General features: G+C 36.8%; 1 protein-coding gene across 4 annotated transcripts in view; it reads right to left on the reverse strand.

Annotated features, from left to right (window-relative positions):
* Positions 1-109: 109 nt before the first annotated feature.
* The window catches only part of LOC306870265 (calcium/calmodulin-dependent protein kinase type II subunit beta-like), a 69,181-nt gene continuing 47,266 nt past the window's right edge, over positions 110-22,024 (reverse strand). For 3 of the 4 annotated variants that reach the window (XM_079417428.1, XM_079417429.1, XM_079417431.1), the window contains 7 exons: positions 21,839-21,871; positions 17,023-17,091; positions 10,755-10,803; positions 4,593-4,668; positions 4,410-4,504; positions 4,087-4,321; positions 110-3,103 (listed from right to left, as the gene is read on the reverse strand). In XM_079417428.1, the coding sequence (XP_079273554.1) occupies positions 4,089-4,321; positions 4,410-4,504; positions 4,593-4,668; positions 10,755-10,803; positions 17,023-17,091; positions 21,839-21,871 (555 nt within the window). In that variant the 3' untranslated portion in view covers positions 110-3,103; positions 4,087-4,088. The remainder of the gene's footprint in view (positions 3,104-4,086; positions 4,322-4,409; positions 4,505-4,592; positions 4,669-10,754; positions 10,804-17,022; positions 17,092-21,838; positions 21,872-22,024) is intronic. The other variant, XM_079417430.1, reaches the window with a different exon arrangement.

The following is a 22,024-nucleotide window of genomic DNA, read 5'->3' on the forward strand; positions in this document are numbered from 1 at the left end:
AATAGAAAAATGAATGAGAAAAAATCCAAGGCTGCTAAAAAAAAGAAAAGTGGAACACTTTAAAAATATAATCGCTCGTCAATTTTGAATGCACAAGCACACAATTCTTCAATATTTAAATCATCTCGTTTATTTATATCTTTTGAACACATTTGATTAAGTCAGGGTATACACAGAGCATGTTTGAGAACAGAGCAATAACAAGAGTAAGAATCATCAGAAATCAAAGAGAATATTATCTTATACAGAAAAACAAAACTAACAGCGGGCTACTGTGAGAAAACTCAACTTCAGAGAAACTATCCGGTACTGTTTCCAATCAGAGAAATGATATGAGTGAAATGGAAACAGTCCTGTGCTAAAAGACGGATGGTGCTGTCGGTGCAGGTAGAAATACTCTGGATCGAGAGTATTTCTAGAAATTTAGAAAAACCCATGCATATTTAGCTAATATTGCAAGTGCTTCTCTGAAGTCAAGCAGTCTCATACTAATGAGTAATCTTATAGTCGTTAATATAAATATCAGTCACCCTGCATTGACAACAATGAGCTTAATACAAAAGCATGCCGTAGAAATATCACCATTTCCATAATCTTAATATCATCGACATTTCATAGCTATAGTCTTCGTCATTTACACTGCCATTGTCAGCATCATTTTGGGACAAAAATATTATATATATGCACTTAACAAAGCTGGTAAAACAGATAAGAGAAAGGTTTAGGTAAACAAGCATTCAATAGAAAATATGAAATTAAAAAGTTAAATAACACCAAACCTAGTGTTCAAGTGACTGTCATGCAAAGAAATTCCAGCTGAAATGCATGTAAACTGCAGTTTCAATACTGTGTCCTGTTTTAATAGTGATGTGCACTTTCACTCGTTAACATGTTTATTTTCATTTCTAAACACACAGAGAACAGTACACTTTTTACATGCTGTTTTTTTTATTATTATTAGGGAACAGGCGTGGAACTCTGATGACTCATAAACACAGGTGAAGTTTTGAATGAGATAAAGCTTGCAAGAATGAGACGCAACTGAACACAGAACAGAAGCAGAACACCGGAGCACAAACACACAAACACGTGCCTCGCGGGGTCGCTTTGTTTGAGAGAAATATTTTGATTGGATTTTAAAAGATTGCCTCTTTTTATTTGTATGAGAGGCGCTTCGGACGATTTCTTTCAAATAACAACAACAAAAGATCAGTAGTCATCATCGATATGACGCAGCTCAAAGCTAGTGTTCAAACATGAAAGTGTGCAACGCACACCAACTTAAGAAGCACGTAAATAATCAAATAAATAAATACAACCTGAGGACAAAATTAATATATAAGGTCAATAAAATAAGTCACATGACCAGGTGATGATGTCACACTGACATGTCAGTTCACCACAATTATCAACCCTTCAAAAGTAGACTGAAACCAGCATAAAGTTGCACCAGGTGTGACGTATACTTCATAAACTACATCTCATTAACTTCTGAAATATAAAACTATTGCTGCCGATTTTAAACCTCTTCATTCTTCAAAAGTTTTCACACACCTTGCACTTTGCCCATCTAAAGGGTAAACACACTTTAAAAAGGATCCAGGGTAACATTTTTCACTCTCTTTAAAAGTCTCACACACAGACGACAAACAAAATATATATAATCTCTCAAAAATAGAGTGAGTACTAGTGACAACTCAATACCATATGTTGTGAAAATATAAGAGCCAAAAAAAATTCAAAAGAGCAAAAATTGTAACTCTTTAAGTCAAAAACCACCGAAATCTCTTTTTAAAAGAATTTTGCAAGTTCCTCCAATCAGCTGCTTTTTAGTGGCCTCCGATGATTTTAAACCTCCACTATGACTAGCTTAGAGATACAATAATTGTTTTTTCGAATTCCACTAATGCCATTGGATGTCCACATCTTTCCATAGTCTGAGAAAACGCATGAATTAGGAGGTCATCTGGTATGCCTACTGTATGTTCAGCTGAGGTATGGCTTTTAGTTTGTTTCAGTCAGTCCAACTGAATGGGTGCTTTCCTAACACCGCTGGCTCAGCTGAAGAAGTAATGGAAAAAAAAAATCCAAAAAAGTGCAACATTAATATCTAATACTAACGTTGCAACTGGTGTCACAGGTTACATATAAAGCACGATTATGGCTTTCCAGAACAAGGAGTTATACATCCAATGCAAAGTTCACCAACTGGGTTATTCCAAATCTGCACTAATGATGCGAGAAATAACAATTAAAGCTGGAAGACCCCGAACATCACATCGTTCTTGATCAGGCTCTGGTCGAATCTGCCCCAAAACAGTCACACATACCAACATTTGTCCACTAACGTTTAAACACATGGACAGATGCGTCGTTTGGACGTGAATCACATTGAGAAGCCTGTACATAAACGGCAGCCATAATTTCTCCATATCACCCAGGTCGCTTTAGATATACAGAAAAATTCATGCTCTCCAAAAATGTTCGGAAAGGAAAAGGCATAAATTAAAAATCATTGGCATCCAGAACGTGAATTGTGTAAGTGACACGTACAATTGCCTTTGTATTTAATACTAATAACAACAGTAAGAACAATATTAATCATAATAATAATAATAATAACAACATTATTGAAAATCTACACACTGTAAGTGAGGACGGCGAATCAGTGTAACATTATTCACACTGGGAAGGTGCGACGGAAAGCATGGCATTTCACAGACGACTCGCTGAGGCCTTATTATCCGTACTAATCAAAGACTGTCCAACTCCACACAGCACATGTGCACAACAAAGGGAGTCTCTGCACGGGTATAAAGATGCAGGGACGGTGTCTGGGAGGGAGCGAGGGAGGGGGCAAAGTTGAAGGCAAGACAAAAGACGATGCACAAAAGTGATTGGCAGGTGAGGTGATTGACAGGCAAGGGGGCCGGGCTCAGTGTGGGAGGGTCAGGCGTTGCAGACTCACAGCCACCCATCACTGGGCTTGCTTTTCTTCCTCCCTCTCTCCAACTTCCCCGCTCCCTCACTCTCTCTCTTTCACTCTTGCACTCTCCATTTCTGGCTGGGCACTCTTGTTAGATGTGGCTACAATGAGCTCAACCTGAGGAAAGAAAAGATTGCTAGCTGTGTCTCGTCACTTTGTACAATAACAACAACAACAACAACATTTGTTCAAGAATGTGCAATGAGCAGACCAAGGCTTTTCAATTACAAATAAATACTGAATAAAATGGAAAATTTTGAAGTAGAAAGACATACTCCAACAATGTTTTATTTACAACTTCAGAAAGTCTAATTGTTGTCACGAGGGCTAAAAGACCAAAATGTGTGTTTCTCTCTCACAGTGGTGAATTATATCTTATCTTCCAAACTAAAAAGCTGATATCATCATATTTCGAGGCAACTATTAATGAAGATTAAGTTTTTTATTTAAGTGTAAGTTTGAGGCAAGCTGTCACGTCCTTCACTTTTTGTTTGCAAATTTAACACATTTTTATAACTCATTATAATTTACTTTTAAAGTAAACATGGCTAAATATAAAAAAAGATATGATGGATAGCATTTCATATTTCAAAAATCAGTGTTAAAAACCAGATCTGCAGGTCAATGAGTATTAAATGTAGGAGACAACTAGCCCCAGTCTCTCTCTCTATATACACTACTATTCAGAAGCTTGGAACGGCTTACCAACACTGCATTAACTTGATCAAAAATACAGTAATAACAGTAATACTGTGAAATAATATTACTATTTTAAATAGCTGTTTTCTATTAAAAAAAAATTAATTTATGTAGTAACTTATTCCAATGATGGAAAAGCGGAATTACTCCACGATCCTTCAGAAATCATTCTAATATGCTGATTTGGTGTTCTTATTATTAATCACAAAAGAAAAACAAAAACAGCTGTTTAATATTTTTGTGAAAACCGTGGTACATTTTGTTCAGGATTCTTAGATGAATTTCATTAAGTTCAAAAGAACATCTGACCACAAACTTTGAAAATTTGGTTAAGACACAAGGAGCATTTGTTAAAGACTCTAGCATTGAATAACATTATATCCGTCTACACAAGGATGTACCTTCACTGTAGAGGGGCGGCTGGAGCTCCCGAACAGTGGAAATGGACATTCTGCCATTTGGAGTCCCGACGATGCCACACCCTCGTCTCTTCCGATTGGCTGCTGCTTGGCCGGCCCTGCCCATCCACATATTGCGTGAGGCGGATGTAGGCGATGCAGGCGGCCTCCTCTCCAATCAGGTGCACGTGAGGGTTGAGGATGGTGGTGTGGATGGGCTTACTGTTCTTAGACAGCACTATGACAGAGTGAGAAGTGGCCACAGTTTAATAAACAGACGTCATGACCGACAGGATAGATGTGAAGAGTAATCCAACTCAACTTACAGTTCTCAAAGTAAAATCTGTGGAAGTCCATCCCCTCCACCAGGTTTCCCAAGGCCTCAGGTTCAAAGCAGGTGAGTCCAGGGTCGCAGATTTTACTGGAAAGAATTAAAGCCATTGTTTCAGTGCCATCTCGTTTACGGTCAACTGTGGGCAAATAAAGTTAAAAATACACAAGTGACTTACGCATAGGCTTCAAAGTCGCCATTGTTGATGGCCTCAATAAGCTGCTCAGTGATTTTGATGATCTCCTGTTTGCGTGCTGTAGAAAGAGGAAGTCAAGTGTTAACAGGAGCCAACTTATCTTCTGCTAGTATGCGCAGGAGGAGCATTATGGGTAAACAAAGTCATTTCCTTTAAAACACCGCAAAACATTCCACAGGTATACTATTTTATTCAGCAGACTCATTTCTACTGTTAAACAAGACAAAAAACAAAAACAGGTTGTCTGAACATCCACCCAAACAGATTTCAGCCACCTACTCTACCGTACATGCTCTGACAAACAGCATTTCCTTTCCAACTCTGTTAGTCAAAGGACTCAAATACCACAGCTGAAATAACTGTAGGTTAAATTACAACTAAATCTCTACAGGCAACACAATGAAATAATTCTCTGTATTTTAACAAAGTCCTCAACTATGGTGGATATAATTGTGTGTGTGTATGTGTGTGCTGTAAAAGCCTGCAATAACACTTGTGACACACTCCCCCTTCATAGTACAAAAGTGGTCATAGATGATGCATTTGAGACACGCCACATGCTACTCCCAAGTGTACACAGCAATGTGATTAAATCACCCGAGAAATCCACACTGTATGCATGTTAGCCCAGTAGCATCACCGCTGCCTTTTTACACTCCCAAGAAATCAAAAACTCATGCTGCTGTGCCAGTAATGCCAGCACAGACACTGACACCACATACTTACAATGTGCTGACGGCAGGGGGCTGGAGGACGGTTGGGCAGGGGAAGGGGAGGGGTGTGTTGGGGCAGATACTGAGGCAGTAAGGGGTCTGCTGGCTGCTGATGGCTCACTGTCTGTATGAGGGGCCGTAGGTCTGCGCACACTGCTCACTAGATCAGTCAAACGTGACACTGGATGCATAATTAACGAAAGGCAAATGACAGAAAAAAAAGACATAAACAACTAGCTGCTAAAAGAAAACGTGGCGAATCAAATATGCAGTAAGTGACAAGTTTGTAATAAACATGGACTCAGCAACTTCTCCGGAATGACCACTCTGCATACTGGTCCACCAGGGACTTACTCTGTGTGGGAATACTGGGGGTTTGGAGAGTGGAGGGGGCAGAAACAACAGTTGGAGTGATAGTGCTTCCCCCCTCACCATCAGATGTGGGCACCGAGCCCCGACGTACCACACCCAATAGATCAGTGAACTTAGTGGCAGCTGTGGGCCCAGACAGGGCAGGACAGAAATAACAGAGTGGAGTTTAAGCTTAGAAAAGGAGCAATAGCAGTGGCATTAAAGGAACAGTTCATTCAAAAATGGGAATTACATCATTGTATAAAATTCAATGATTTTTGGGTATCTGAGTAAAAGTAAGATTTATTAGTAAATAATTTCAGCCCTTTTACACAAAGCTATCATAAGAACATAGCAAATGGACTTGTATAGATAGAAGGATAGAAGATTTCTCTGGGATAGAAGTATCGCTTTTTATTTTAGTTTATTCATTTATATATTTATTATTGAAATGTTGTTATATGCATGTGTCAATTTTATTTAATTTCTTTATTTTCTTAAATATGTGGGTATATAGTATTTATAGAGTTGTAACTTTTAGTTTTACTTTTTCTTATTTGTAAGTCGCTTTGGACAAAAGTGTCTGCTAAATGACAAAAGTAAGTAAGTAAATATGGTGTTTAATAAATAAATAAAATATACACTACTGTTCAAAAGTTAAAGGGTTAGTTCACAATTTAAATTCTGCCATTAATTACTCACCCTCATGTCGTTCCAAACCCGTAAGACCTTCTTTCATCTTCGGAACACAAATTAAAATATTTTTGAAATCCGAGAGCTTTCCAACCCTGCATAGATAGCAACGTCATAGTACTCTCGTGAATGCAGCAGTGGAGCTTGACAGAAATGGTTGAATAGTCATTATTTTTATTCTCTTTAGACACAAAAAAGTATTCTCGTACCTTCATAGAATTATGGTTCAACCACTGATGTCACGTGGACTATTTTAAAGATGTCCTTACTACCTTTCTGGGTCTTGAACGTGTCAGTTGTGTTGCTGTCTATGCAGGATCAGAAAACTCTCAGATTTCATCAAAAATTTCCTAATTTGCGTTCCGAAGAAACTCATATTTATTTAAATATATATATATATATATATATATATATATATATATATATATATATATATATATATATTTAAATAAATAATACCTAATTTCTTTTACAGGGTATATTTATACAACAACGATAAGCTTAAAACAGAAAAGCTTTTTATGCGCTTTTTTTTTTTTTGTACAGACGACAACTTTGTCAAAAACAATTCCTGGATCCACAAAAACGACTTGTGTTGTATTATGCATGCCAGGCCAGTAGTTGCAATATTACTTTTTAAAGGAACACTATTTAAACACGTAATACGCATGCCCATTATATCAAAAATTTGATAATGATATTCAAGACTATAACAATTTTGTCATCAAAAACTGAATGGCCAAAAAAAAAAAAAAAGTTGTTTTCCATTTTTAAGTTGAAAATGTCTGTGTAAACACCCCCCCCTTAGAGGAAAAGAAACTCATACACGCTTGGAAGAACATGAAAGGAAGGTAAGCAAATGATTTTGTTGAATTATCCATCTAAATAAATCCAGAAAAACCACCGGAAAATGGTTAAACATTTAGAACACAGAAAACAGCAAGATTAGATTTGATTAAAAACATTAAGATATCCATTTACTAATGAGAACACAAATTACGACCACAATCTTCATTAATGCCTCTCGTTTAATGGCACAACTTTACGAATTTTAATGCTGATCTGAATCACACTCACATGCAAAAGGGGATTATGGGAAGGTGGATGAGGTCATGGCAGTCAGAGGGCACTTACTAAAGAGAGCGGGGGAGGGGCCTGGAGGTGTGTGGGCGGAGTCAGGCTGGGTGCTGGGATTTGACTGAACTGAACTGTTATCTACAAGCTTTCCTGTGATACGCCCCCCAACATCGCACAGAGAGAGATGGGACACAGAAAGCATACTGATGTCAACAGCATTTTTGCAGCCTTTCTCAAGCCTAGAAAAGGCCGGAGGAGCGAGATGCCTTCATGTGAAGTGTGGTGGTTCCAGCTAAGTGTTACTGCAGTATACAAGCCCGACGAATTACATGAAATCCAAAAATTTTATTTTTAAATGAAAGATCCTTAAATGGAATATGTCTCCCAAAACCGAAAATTCTATGCCAGTAGAGTAGGTCTGACTTCATGAAGTTTGGTTACAAGACACTTGAGAATCAGAAATTTTCATTTGCGGATGAAGTACTCCTTTAAAACAAGACAAAGTATATGAGAAGCAAAACTGGACACATTATAAAGACTTGCTTTCAGAGAATCTATCTAGAATTAGTGCTGTCAAACGATTAATCGCATCCAAAATAAAAGTTTTTGTTTACATAATATATGAGTGTGTACTGTGTATATTTATTATGTATATATATATATATAAATAAATACAAACATGCATGTATATATGTAAGAAAAATATGTTATGTATATGTATTAAATATATTAATATATAATATAATAATATAAATATATAAATGTATATACATGTAAATATTTTCAAAATATATATACACTGTATGTGTGTGTATTTATATATACATAATAAATAAGTACACACACATATATTATGCAAACAAAAACTTATTTTGGATGCGATTAATCGTGATTAATTGTTTGACAGCACCATCTAGAATATAACTATTTTTTTGTCTTGTTCCACTGGCAGATTTGTTTTTCATTAGTTATGAGCATAAACATCTCTAAATGTTTTATTTCGGAAGTTCTACCAGCTATTTTCTGCAGCGCATGAATCTGCTTGTATTACTATCAACAGGAATGAAGCAAAACAAAGACTGAGCAAAAGATGACATCCAAAACTTAATCAAACAGTACAGTAAATATAATGAAACAATTATGAAGGTAAAATAATGCCATAAAGATTTGCATGCGCAGGGTAAGATTTGTGAAAGTGTACATAAGACTGTAAGGGTAAATTAAATTTGCATGCGCAAGAGAAACTTTGTAAAGGTGTAAATCGTTTCAAGCGCAAGAAAAAACGATTTGCAGCATTTTGCTGTTACTCGTAAGTATAAATTCATGTATTGTGAAACTGCAGCTTCATGCAAACACAAAATAAATATGATCTGCATTCTTATGACTTCCATTCTTAAACGCGATTTACACCTTTACAAAGTTTCTCTTGCGCATGCAAATTTAATTTACCCTTACAGTCTTATGTACACTTTCACAAATCTTACCCTGCGCATGCAAATCTTTATGGCATTATTTTACCTTCATACACAACACAATAAAACACAACAACATAGAATTTTTTACTAAATCAAATAAATACTGGACTATTCAAACCAAGCAGGACCATAAAAATCCTGCTAGCAGGTTGCAGAAATCAAAATCACATGCAGCGCTTGAAAATACTCATTTACAGTCCTGCCTCTATTCAAGTGCTTTACAGTAAAGCTAACATTGATGATGTTACAAAGCTAACTTCTCACAGCTGTGCCATAATTCATCACTCAATTATTGCAGCCAGATATTTCCCAACACCACCTAGAAGTAACACACACACCCTTCTCACCGTCTCTTTTGTGTGATCGCAAAAACAAGACATCACGCTCCTGTCATGCACGGTCTGCCCAGAAATTTGGCGGCAAGTTTTCTGCTCGTATGCACACTCGCACACATGCTCTGAAATAGCCAGGGTCTCTGTTTCTCACTGAGCTTAATTATAGCACAAGGTGCCCTTGCCTTGTTCTGGGGCAGAGAGAGCTGACACAGACGCTTAAAGTAGGAGTGAAACCAACCCAGAACAGAGTTTTGAGCCCAGAGTAAAACTTTTCACTAAATTCCTCAGTTTAGTATTAATGGATCATGACGTGAATATAAAATGTTTAGACTTGTTTATACTCTGCATACACTACCATTTAAAAAGTTTGAGGTTGGTATGTTTTTTTTTTAAATTTTATTTAAGAATTCTCTAATGCTCTCCAAGGCTGCATTTATTTGATCAAAAATACAGGTAAACCACTATGAAATGTTATTACAATTTAAAAAGAACTCTTTTCTTTCTGAATACATTTCAAAATGTAATTTATTCTTATAATGGAAAAGTTGAATATTTAGCAGTCTTCAGTGTCACATGATCACATTCTAATAATTTCTGTTCAATTAAAAAAAAATCTTATCATCAACATTGAAAACATTGGCTGCTTAATATTTTTGACCATACTTTTTTCCGTTTTTTTTTTTTTTTTCTTCAATTAATATAAAGTTTAAAAGAACAGCATTCATTTGAAATAGAAGGCTTCTGAAATACTGCAAATGTTATTACTGTCACTTTTGATTCTTAATTCATCATTGCTGAAAAAAAAAACAATTCTCCCCCCCCCCCCCCCCCCCCCCAAAAAAAAGATTCTAAACTTTTAAATGGTAGTGTAAATCTGATTTGTTTTTCAAATATGAACTTAAGTGTAGTCAACATCTCTCATCTAGTATATATTGCCTGCCATAAAACACTTAAAGTGATAGTACTCTTTCATTTAAGACTCTTTCATTTGCTCGCCCTTGTGTCTTGCCAAAAATATAATGTATTTTACTTCTTCTGAAAACACAAAAGAAGATCCACAAGAATATTTTGAAGAATTTTTTTGGTCAGTCGATGGGGTTCAGTGTTGTTTTGGATCCCACTGACCTTCACTGAATGGTTAAAACATCCTTTAAAATCTCTTTTTTTGTGTGTTTTGGAGAAGAAAGTAAATCATGCAGTAATGGAACAACACAAAGATGAGTAAATAACTATTCATTTGAATTATTTAATATAGAATTTCCATTTTTGGGTGAACAATCCCTTTCGAATCAGCCCAATGTGAAAAGACGTCACTGTAGAAAGATGATAGCCTGACTGTACTGAACAAAAATCTGATTTTAATTGAATTTCAAACAACATACAGTATTATATTATCTTTGCTATTCAGATATAATTGAGACAACTATTCGATTTTTGCAGCCTGTCTGAAGAAGCTGCGGTGTGTGTTGTTCCACACAAAAGCTGATAGTTGAGTCTTACCTTTCATTTCCTCGTCCTCCACTGTGGCATTACTGCTGTCCGACGACTCCTGTGATATTCAGACACAGAGCGCCAATTAGTAAGACAATATATTAACAATTTTCTGAAAGAATTATACCAGCTAGTGCCAAAGTCCTCTCTCTCATTGTCATACACACACACACACCATAAATGAACATGTAAACAGCAGAACTCTGGGGAATCACACGCACTATTAACCGTTCAATGATGCATGGCCATGTCAGCACGACTGTTAGAAGAGGCTTGTTATGTTTGTTATAATCCCACTCACATACATAATGATATTAAACACAGGCCACACCTCCACCAGGAATGAACGTTTTGAACTCAATACTCTTTCCTAATTTCACAATATCCTGTGCTGAAATCTGAGAGGAGTACAAGAATACTGTAAACGCTTCCAGGGTCAGCATGGTAGAGTAACTCTATATTACTTTCAGCATGGAGAGTAATATAAAACAACATATTCTTGGCCTGCAGCAGTCTTCTTTGGTGCATATTGGATGCACATTTATTTTGCATCATGTGAATTCATGTTCAATTTCTTAGAAGTGATTTGATGGGTCTTACTAAGCAGCCATTTTACTAATTGAATAAACAAACATACAAAAATCGGAAATGTTGTCATTGCAGCTAACTTTACTAAACACTGAAATAAAAATAAAGCTATTTAAAAATATATCTATGTAGTTTTTTTTTTATAAAAACTTTTTTTTGTTATTTCAGTAGATCAAGTTATACTAATTGAAGTTTAAGGGCTAAAAAAAAAAGTTCATTTAATTTTTTTATGGTTTTGGTTTTAGTTTGATATAATAACCCTTATATATATACACACACACTGTATATAAAACTTTCAAAAAAATTACTATGTCCACCTGTAAGATCATTTTGGTGCGGTGTTGGGTCACCACTTGAGGTCTAATTTAAAGCCTAATTTAAGTCCTGATGCAAAATCATTGCAATGAAATTCTTACTAAAATAAAGTTAACAATTATTTTGGATTTTTAAATTAGCCACACCGTTTTGAGAAAGCAGTCAAAGTTGAAGGGTCTGCAACAACACCTTGTAGCTGTATTTATACACCGCAGCACTTCCTCTTGAGGAGGAGGAGGAGGGCATGGTCACCTGAGAAACGGGACTATGCACCTGTCACAGTGTAACCGTAGCGATCACCAAGGACACCAGCTCCTGCTGTAAATAGGCCATCAGTATGTGGGGCGATATTATTAGGTGCTCCTGAAAAGGCTTTTGTTCTCTCATTACATCATCTACGCTGCGCTACAGACCTTGTTACACCTGTACAAACAAAGTGTCAAATGTGGCGAAATGGACAGTTTCCCACTCAAGGGTCTAATAGCTCATTTTCAAGGGGCTATTAATCTCAAGCCCAATTCAGAATTCACACAGAACAGCAACTGCTGGCAGAACAACTCGGACCAGATCTACACTTCACTACTCTGCCCCCTGGGAGAATCGATGTGTGATGCGTGACATTGTGGCCCTGTTTGCTCCTGCATCCACTTTGCCTCTGCAAAATCTTTCTTCAGTAACGGGACAAATTCAATATACAGCAGCAAAACATTTTCTTTGCTTTCGAAACACATGCACGAATCTTTAACATTTACATTTTCATTGTACTGACAAATAGTTAAATTCATGGTTCTGTGCCTATAAATTCAAGTATTTCAATGAAGTCATTGTTACTCTTCTCAGCACAAATGAGCCACTTTTCAGTTTTGTTTTATTGGAAAGTTGCTTGCATATAAAATTATGTACTGTAATCAGCAGGCACAATCCCTAGTAAATTTACAGACAACTCAGTTTAAAAATATAAATTAATTCAAATATAATAACAACAATGCAACTCTAGACATTTGTAAGATTTTAAAATTATTTTTCAAAGATATATCTACATTTAAATGTATTCCATTTAATTTATATTCTATGTTTTATTTTTAAAGTTGAATTGTGTAATTCCTCTTCCACTAGAAGTACAAAATGCAATTTAAAAAAATATAGACTTCGTCAGAAATCATTTTTTAATGTCGAGGGAGCTTGTTTTCGCAAGTGGCACTTTCAACGACCACCACACGAGGTCTCTCTGTCACACAGTCAGAAGCAGAGAGACCCGAGACAGCAGGTTTAATATTCTTATCATGACACAGATTTCCAACTGTTGCTCTTCAGCCTCATACTGCAAACATCTGATGTGTCAAGAGTCATTTCCCATCATCAAAATCATTCATAAACATCACTATTACAACTTATCTCCAAACAATCAGAAAGGTGCCTCGATTCTTCAACACGACATGCGTTTCATTAGAATACTTGTTTGATGGTTATGTTTAGGCACAATTTGTTAATAGTAATGAGTTATTGAACCGGTTTCAAAGAGCACGAGTGCAAGTACACATTAAACTGGAGTGGTGATGGCGCAGTGGATAAGACACATGCCTTTGGTGTGAGAGACCCGGGTTCGAATCCACTGTGAGACACCAATGTGTCCCTGAGCAAGACACTTAACCCCTAGTTGCTCCAGAGGCGTGCGACCTCTGACATATATAGCAATTGTAAGTCGCTTTGGATAAAAGCGTCAGCTAAATGAAAAATAAATAAATAAATAAATAAACGTCAAAAGGGTCACACATGCAGCCAACATGCATGATGTCATAGTTTGTAGTCACATCAGCAGAAATGCATTGTGGAGATGCAGATCAAACAGAGGACGGATGGTGGGAAGGAAAGAAGAAGAGTGGTGGTGGGGTACCTTAATCCCATCCACTGCATTATGGATGACAGTGGTCTGTGCCTCCTACAGAGCAACAGGGGAGGAGGGGGTGGAAAAACATGAGGAGAAAAAAAGAACAAGAGAGAGAGAGAGAGCGTGTGGGTGGATGGGTGTTTGTGATTGCCAACCCAGTAAAAATGAACAAACAAAACATGCACAAAAACCACCAGAGGTTCAACAGCGCAGAGCTTCATAAAACAAATGATTGCACGCTAGGCTCTAATATTCCAAAACCACCGACTACGTCCGCAAAGCAACGTATCGCTGAAAGTGAAATAGCGTGATTTCGGCAGACGCTATCGCAGCTGCTAAACAAACATATTTATTTTATGCCGTCTCCTTTGCGTACGTGTCAACCCCGGAAACCTGCTAGCTAGACGCACATCAGAGCGCATAAATCTGTAATGCCCACTTCTCTCTTGCAGGAAGTAACATTCCCTCACTGGCCAATCAGCAGCCTGCGCTCCCCATCATTATGGGGTATTCGTCGCCATGACAACCGTTGTCCCGTGCAACAAGCAGCAGTCACATACTAAGGTTACTCAGAATCTATAAGAAGCTGGAAATACTGGCAAAAAATTAATTTTTAAAGGGATAGTTCAGCCAAAAATTGTATTATTTATACAATTATTTATTCATCCTCACATTGTTCCAAACCTGTATGCATTTCTTTATTCTGTTGAACACAAAAGAAGTTATTTTGGTTGAATGTTGGTAACCAAACAGTTGATGGTAGCCACTGACTTCCATTGTATGAAAAAAAAAAAAAAAAAAAAGGAAGTCAATGGCTGTCATCAACAGAAAATACCTTGTCTTGTGTTCAACAGAAGAAACATGTTCATACAGATTTAGAAAAACTTGAGGGTGAATAAATAATGACAGAATTTTCATTTTTGGATGAACTATTGGACTACCTTTAAAAATATTTTTTAAAATTCTTTATTGTCATACATATACATATATTGTCTTACGACATATGCATTACAAAAGATGTTTTAATACTGGCTCAAATTAAAACAGTGTCAGCATTGATAGTTCAAACTGTCCTCTTCAAACTCAATACTTCATTTTGTCATTGTTAAATGATCATTTTTACAAATATTAAAACAATTTAGTAAAATATTCAAAATGCAAAAAATGAAAGTGGATAAATATTGTTGTATACTACCATGCATAAAGTTTTTTTTTTTTTTTTTAGTTTCTACATACAATATTTTAAGTATCCTTGGCTGTTTGGTTAAAATAATGGTTCCTCTTATTGGTAATAAAAAAAGAGAAGGCAAATCAAATTTTAAATACAATAACATAAATACATAATTGAGATATATATCAAATAAAGGTACAAAATAAAAATATCAACAAGTCCTACAACCTTACAGTTAATAGTAAAGCTGGAAGGGAAGCCATGAAACAAAGCACTAAGGCTAGAGTCTTTACTGACCATAAACACCTCCTCACTTCTCTTCAAAGTTGAGTAACTATATCTGCACCATAAAACGCACCGTGTACACACACACACAAACACGAGCAGCATACAAACTCCACAGTGGCAGCATTAAAGGGCAACTATGAGAGATCCTAAAATATTCTGATGTACTGGGCCACATGTTGCAATAGCTGTATGTGTTGAAACGCATGTCATGTTTCCATTAGGAGCTTCCTTCCTTGATGCTTGGACTGGAGTTCACTCTAAAACCTCTTCATGGAGCTTTTACAGACCACAGAAATCTGCATAACTCCCCTCAGAACATAGACTATCCATCTATATCCCTCAAGCATGTTATTAAACATTAAACAATCACATCACCCATGTACCCACCACCCTGGCATAATGACATTTATTAAATTCCCTGCCAACTCCAAGCAATAAGCAACCATCATCATCCAGCGGATCAAAGCAGACACTGAAAGTCAAACTGGCATTATGCAATCAAATAAACAACCCCATAAATGTGTGACTAGAGCGTATAGTAAAATATCAGAATGTCAGAGAGCAACTGAATAAACAGTTGAATAAACAGCTTAACTGGGTCCATGGACAGAGACGTAAAGCATAAGACTTAATTCAAAAAACAGTTGTGCCACTTTAAGACTGGGTCATTTACAAAACCTTGTTCGAAACTACCTACTTTGGAATAGTACCATGCCTTTAAAGTTAACTAATATTTTCCTTCTCAGAACAAACACTTTCTTTCACATGGTGCAATTTGCAATGCATACAACAGAGTTCTATATAAGAGATGCTTGCAAATGAAATAAACAGTGTATTCATAATGTCTGAAAACAGCAGGCACAATTCCTAGAGAATTCACAGATCTCACAAGAATAAAATAATTAGTACATATTTATACACACACACATATATTTGACAGTAAGATTATTTAAAAAACATTGATCGCATTAATCAAAAATGACATTTAGAAAATCTATTATAAATAAATGCTGTTTATCAAACTTTCCGAGATGTGAACACACACATACAATAACAACACACCTGCACTGCTCAGGGCTGTAAACATTCAACTCAATTGACAACTACAGTATACTAGACCCAGTGGATTTAAGCGAGGAACACCATTAAGGATCTCAGTGATCCAAACAGCCTCTTCTCAGCACTGCAGCCAGGAAACTGTAAAAACAGTTTAAGGGCTGATTCTAAGAGCTCCAGGAGGAGTTTCTATCCCCAAACCAATCCAGATCTTAATGATGATGCTGCAGACGCCCTGAACATTGCTCACTGAATATAACGGCCCCAAAAGTATCTGGTCAGTTAGACACACTTAAAAATGCAAGAATGGAATTGCATTAGGTAACTAACCATCAAACCAAGTGTCCTGTGTTTCAGAAAAGATATCAAAAGCACTTTTTGTTAGGTTTCAAATTGACATACTGTTAAAAATGAATCCATATGGCTACTTTGTGGTTCTCAAACCATAGTGGAACATGTTCATCATTGATATGATGAACTGTACATGTGGCTACTCTTTTAAGACACCTTTGAGAACTTGAGAAATAGAGAACTTCTTACAAACACTAAAATCACCCTGAGACCAGTTGGTTAAATGTAATGCGAAGTAAAGTAAAGTAAAGTGAAAATGGCTGCATGAAAGTTAGTCCTTAATATCAAATGCCATTGGTTTGATAACTTCTCATTGAACTTCATACATTTTAGGGCAGCTACAGTACACAAATATACTTAGAGGCCACTGTATCTATATAAAGTTCATCAATTTTTTTCTTTGCTCTAAACACCAGATCTTTGCATTTCACGTTTGCATTATAACATACATAATGTTTATATTATTTCCTTTTAATTGCACTTTTTTTTCACAAGGTTTGCACTCATATGCAATAAAAAGTTGGCAAAACACCTAAAAAGAAAACAGATTGCAAGTACAGTCACGCACAGAAGGGAAAAAGGATGGAGTGGAAGAAAATAAAAGGATTAGAGGTAAATACCAGTGCAGGAGAGGGGAGGTTTCCCTTGGGACTGGTGACTATGCTGTTTTTGGTGCTGTTTGTCTGGGGCTGTGCAGGAAAACACAACATACATTCGGTTAAGAAAGGTTCAGGATAAGAAGGAGCAAGGGAGAGATCGGCATGCACATGCACACAATCACACTCACACAAACACATGCAGAAGGGTACAATCATTATCTGTATTAAGGTAACTGACTGATGTAGTGCCAACTACCTATTTACATGAAAACAACATTATTAATTGAGACACAATGTTCTCTAGCAGCAAGAGGGACGGGAGGGTCATTATTAAAGTCCATAAAATGCTTTTCGCCAATTTAGTTTACTAAACTAATCCATTATACCAATTAGCCACATTACATGCAGAGGCGGATGAGCTATGGGTGTTTATTTGTACTCAGAGTCCCTCAGGCCTCATGTCTATGAGCTTGCGGTGATATCGAAGTAGCTAACGGTCCGTTTCCCCTCGTACGACTCAGGCACTCGCGTGTGTCTATGTGCGGGAGGCACGGTCATGGGAGATGAATGAACAGCAGATCACGACTACTGGATCCTCACAAACATGAAATAAACCCACATACACGAGCACAAACACATCATGAAATGACTTTGGCAAAATGGGCACACATTCAAATACATATTGCTCCTAACTGGACCACATGATGGCTAGCAGAATTAACAATGTAAACATTAACAATTCCCAAAAACTGATCGCAGATGGTTTCTATGGAAGATGGATCTCTATGGAAGTCCAACTTTATCCAAGTATACAGGGTTATTGTCAGGAAAGACAGCCAGCAAAGCTATCCTCTTATGGGAACCATAAGAAAAAAATCCTGAGCACAGAGAATATAAGCGTCAATCCTGCAAAGGAAGCAAGCAGATTTGGTGCAGTCAGAACCCTGGGATGTGCATAAATAGTATCTTCAGATCCTATGGAAATATTGGGAAAAACACAGGGTGGAACTGGGAAAACACACTTATTCTCTGTGTCTTTTCCATTGCCTACCTGTGTATGAGCAGAAAGGACTCTCCTAAACCTGCTTTAGAATGCTTCTAGAGTGGTCAGTATCAACCAAAATACATCTGATTACCAGCATGCAGAATGAGAACCAGGAGGTCTGTGGTGTCAATGGGAGCTGGTCAAAATGATTCAAACAATTAAAAGAAGATTGATAGAAAAGAAGAGCAAGTAGAAGGAACATGGTGTTTGTCAGAAAACACTAAAGAAAGCGGGACACATTTACTGGGTCCAAGTGGTCTCACAAAGCCAGATCTTTGGCTGAGCTCCAAAAAGTCTAGTCCACAGTGTGTTCTGGCCAAGAACTGCCCGCTTAGACATTCAGATAACAGTATCAACCAGTCTGTTCATTTAGTTTTTATGTGCCACTTAGGGGCGGTTTTGTCTGAAATTGTTCATGTAAAACAAGACTACACATGTGCCTTTCAGGCCTGTTCACACCAGTAGTGTTAATTTTGCAAGCCATTTTCAAATTTAGTCTTTAGGCCCCTTCACACCTAGCACGATAACTATAAAGATAATGATTAAGATATGGTTCTAAAAATCGTTCTCAATATTAAAAAATAGCAGAGTCCACACCACAGCTATAACAAAAAAGGCACCGATAAACTATATCATTGGAATCACTTACAAAACGATTTTTTCCAGCTGATGAACGATAAAAACATTGACTGCCAGAATCACCTGCTATAATAAGCTCGAGAATTTCAAGACGAACGTGCGCTTACAGACGATATTGTTTGCTGAGGTGGACGCTAATATCTTTATAGTTATCTTTAAAGTTATTGTTCTTGGTGTGAACGGGGCTTTAGTCTTTTGAAATAGTCTTAGACTTAAGGCCTGTTCACACCAAGCACGATAACAATAAAGATAATGATATTAGCGTCCACACCGGCGAACATTATCGTCTGTTCATTCTAAGCGCACACTTGTCTGCTACTTTAAATTCTTGAGCTAGCTACAGCAGGATGGATTCTGATTGGCTGTCTATGTTTGTATCATTCATCAGCTGGGGGAAAATAAATCGTTCTGAAAGTGATTCCAGCAATATCGTTTCCCTGTGCCTTTTTCGTTATAGCTGTGGTGTGGACTCTGCTATTCTTTAATATTGAGAAAGATTTTTAGAACTATATCTGTATCGTTATCTTTAAAGTTATCATGCTAGGTGTGAACGGGCCTTTAGTCCTGTGTCAAATGTACATTTTTGATATTATTATATTTAGCCAACCTTGCCCTGTTTTTACTCAAGTTTTAGTTGACTAATTGTCTAAGCATATTAGTCTAGTTTCAGTCAATGAAATCATCATCACATTTTCGTCATGCTGTATAATAGTTAAACTGCTAAAAATTATTTTTGCTCAAAATTGTAATCTACATATTTATATTTAATTATGATATACATATTTAAAACTTTATCAACCGTAATCTCTAGCTTCCGCTAACTGTCGTACACGCGTTCACGATGGAGTGGCGTATCTGTAAATATGGATACATATGGATATCCATAAATATGGGTACTTTTCTTACACATGCATCAATTCGCATCAGGTCTTATTAAACCCCAGAGCCATGTGGAGCACTTTTTTATGATAGATGAATGCACATTATTGGACTTCTATTGGACTACTGAATCTCAACACCCATTCACTGCCATTATAAAGCTTGGAAGAGCCAGGACATTTTTTAATATAACTCTGATTGTATTCGTCTATAAGAAGAAAGTCATATACACCTAGGATGGCTTGAGGGCGAGTAAGTCATGGGGTAATTTTTATTTTTGGGTGAACTATTCCTTTAACTATATAGTTTTAGTACTTGTTCTAATTCTATGAGCTTTATCTTCCATAAGTGTGGAAACTAACATACAGTCATGGTCAAAAATATTGGCACCCTTGGTAAATATGATCAAAGAAGGCTGTGTAAATTAATCTGCATTGTTAATCCTTTTTATCTTTTATTTTAAAAAAATCTAACCTTTCATTGGATAAGAATTTAAAATGGGGGGAAATATCATTATGAAATAAAAGTTTTTCTCAAATACACATTGGACACAATTATTGGCACCCCTAGAAATTCTTATGAGTAAAATATCTCTGAAATATATTCCCATTCATATTCACAATTTTGAGCCATGTTTTCACAGAAATATAAATAGGAGGGAAAACAAAGCCCAAATTCCCTTAATCATCCATCACAATGAGAAAAACCAAAGAATATATTTCTGATGTGCAGCAAAAGATAATTGAGCTTCACAAATTAGTGAAATGGCTTTAAGAAAAGAGCTAGAGCAGTGAAAATTCCCGTTTCCACCATCAGGGCAATAATTAAGAATTTCAAATCCACATAAAATGTTACGAAACTGCCTGGAAGAGGACGTGTGTCTATATCGTCCTAATGCATGGTGAGAAGGAGAGTTTGAGTGACTAAAGACTCTCCAAGGACCACAGCTGGAGAACTGCAAGAGTCTTGGGGTCAGAAAACCTTAAAACAATTTTTTTAAAAATGGTCAAACAGCACCTACATCACCACATGTTGTTTGGGAGGGTTTCAAGAAAAATTCTCGTAGCTCATCCAAAAACAAACTACAGCATATTCAGTTATCAGACACGACTAGAACTTCAAATGGGACTGGCTTCTATGGTCAGATGAAACTAAAAAATTTGCTTTTTAGCAGCAAACACTCAAGATGGGTTTGGTGAACACAGCGATAAAAAGTACCCCATGTGTATAATGAAATACACTGCAGTATTTTTGATGTTGTGGGCCTATATTTCTGCTGGAGGTCCTGGACATCTTGTTTAGACACATGGCATCATGGATTCTATCAAATACCAACAGATTAAAAAAAAAAAAAAAATATCAATAAGTGACTGACTGTTAGAAATCTTATAATGGGCCATGTTTGGATCTTCCAACCGTACAATAATCCAAACACAAACCTCAAAAACAACACAAAAATGGGTCACTGAGCACAAAGCCAAGCTTCTGCTATGGCCATTCCAGTTCTCTGACCTGAACCCTGCAGAAAATGAGTGAGGTGAACAGAAGAGAAGAAGCACCAACATAGAGCTGGGAATCTGAAGGATCTGGAGAGATTCTGGATGAAGGAATGGTCTCTGATCTCTTGTCAGGTGTTCTCTAACCTCATCAGGCATTATAGGAGAACATTTAGAGCTGTTAAACTGGCAAATGGAGGTTTCAAAAAGTATTCAATAAAAGGGTGCAGTTAATTGTGGCCAATGTGTATTAGAGAAAAACATTTATTTCATAATACCCCCCCCCCCCCCCCATTTTAAATTCTTATACAATAAAAGGTTAGATTTTTGTGAATTTTTAAAAAGCTCAAAAGGATTAACAATGCAGATTATTTTTTCACAGCCTTCTTTGATCATATTTACCAAGGGTGCCAATATTTTTGGCCATGACTATAGGTACGGTTATAATTCCTGATGTGAAAGCCTCTACTGTGGAAAAACTAGGCTAAAGTCAGCCAATCAGACAATATGAATCAGGTGCTCAGTGGAGAAAATTAGAGTGTGGGTGGCCTGTGAGGCTGAGACTAAGATCCAAGATTAGTTGACCAGACACACAATTTTATATATTTATTTAAACAGAACCATCTGAGCAATGGCCATCAATTCATTAGGTCCCACAGAAATGCAGGAAGTACGACTTTAGAGGAAAGTGTCGCACAATAGCTGATACAGTAGGTGGAGGTAAAAGAAGAGGACGATGAAAGAAAACAGAAGGGTGTAAATGAAACAAGATTCTCACCATGTACTGAACGGTAGAGCTCGACTTCCGCTTCTACAGAGAGAATGAAAAGAAGACAAGTGAGAATAATGGAGGAACCTGTGAGACGATATATATAGTAGCTGTTTGTTTGTTTGATAACCATGTTCAATTGGGGCAACGATAAAAGAGCTGGGAGGAGATCTCAAATGCAGCATAGCTGTGTGT

Source organism: Barbus barbus (genome assembly GCF_936440315.1).
Source record: "Barbus barbus genome assembly, chromosome: 5".
Lineage (NCBI taxonomy): Eukaryota > Metazoa > Chordata > Actinopteri > Cypriniformes > Cyprinidae > Barbus > Barbus barbus.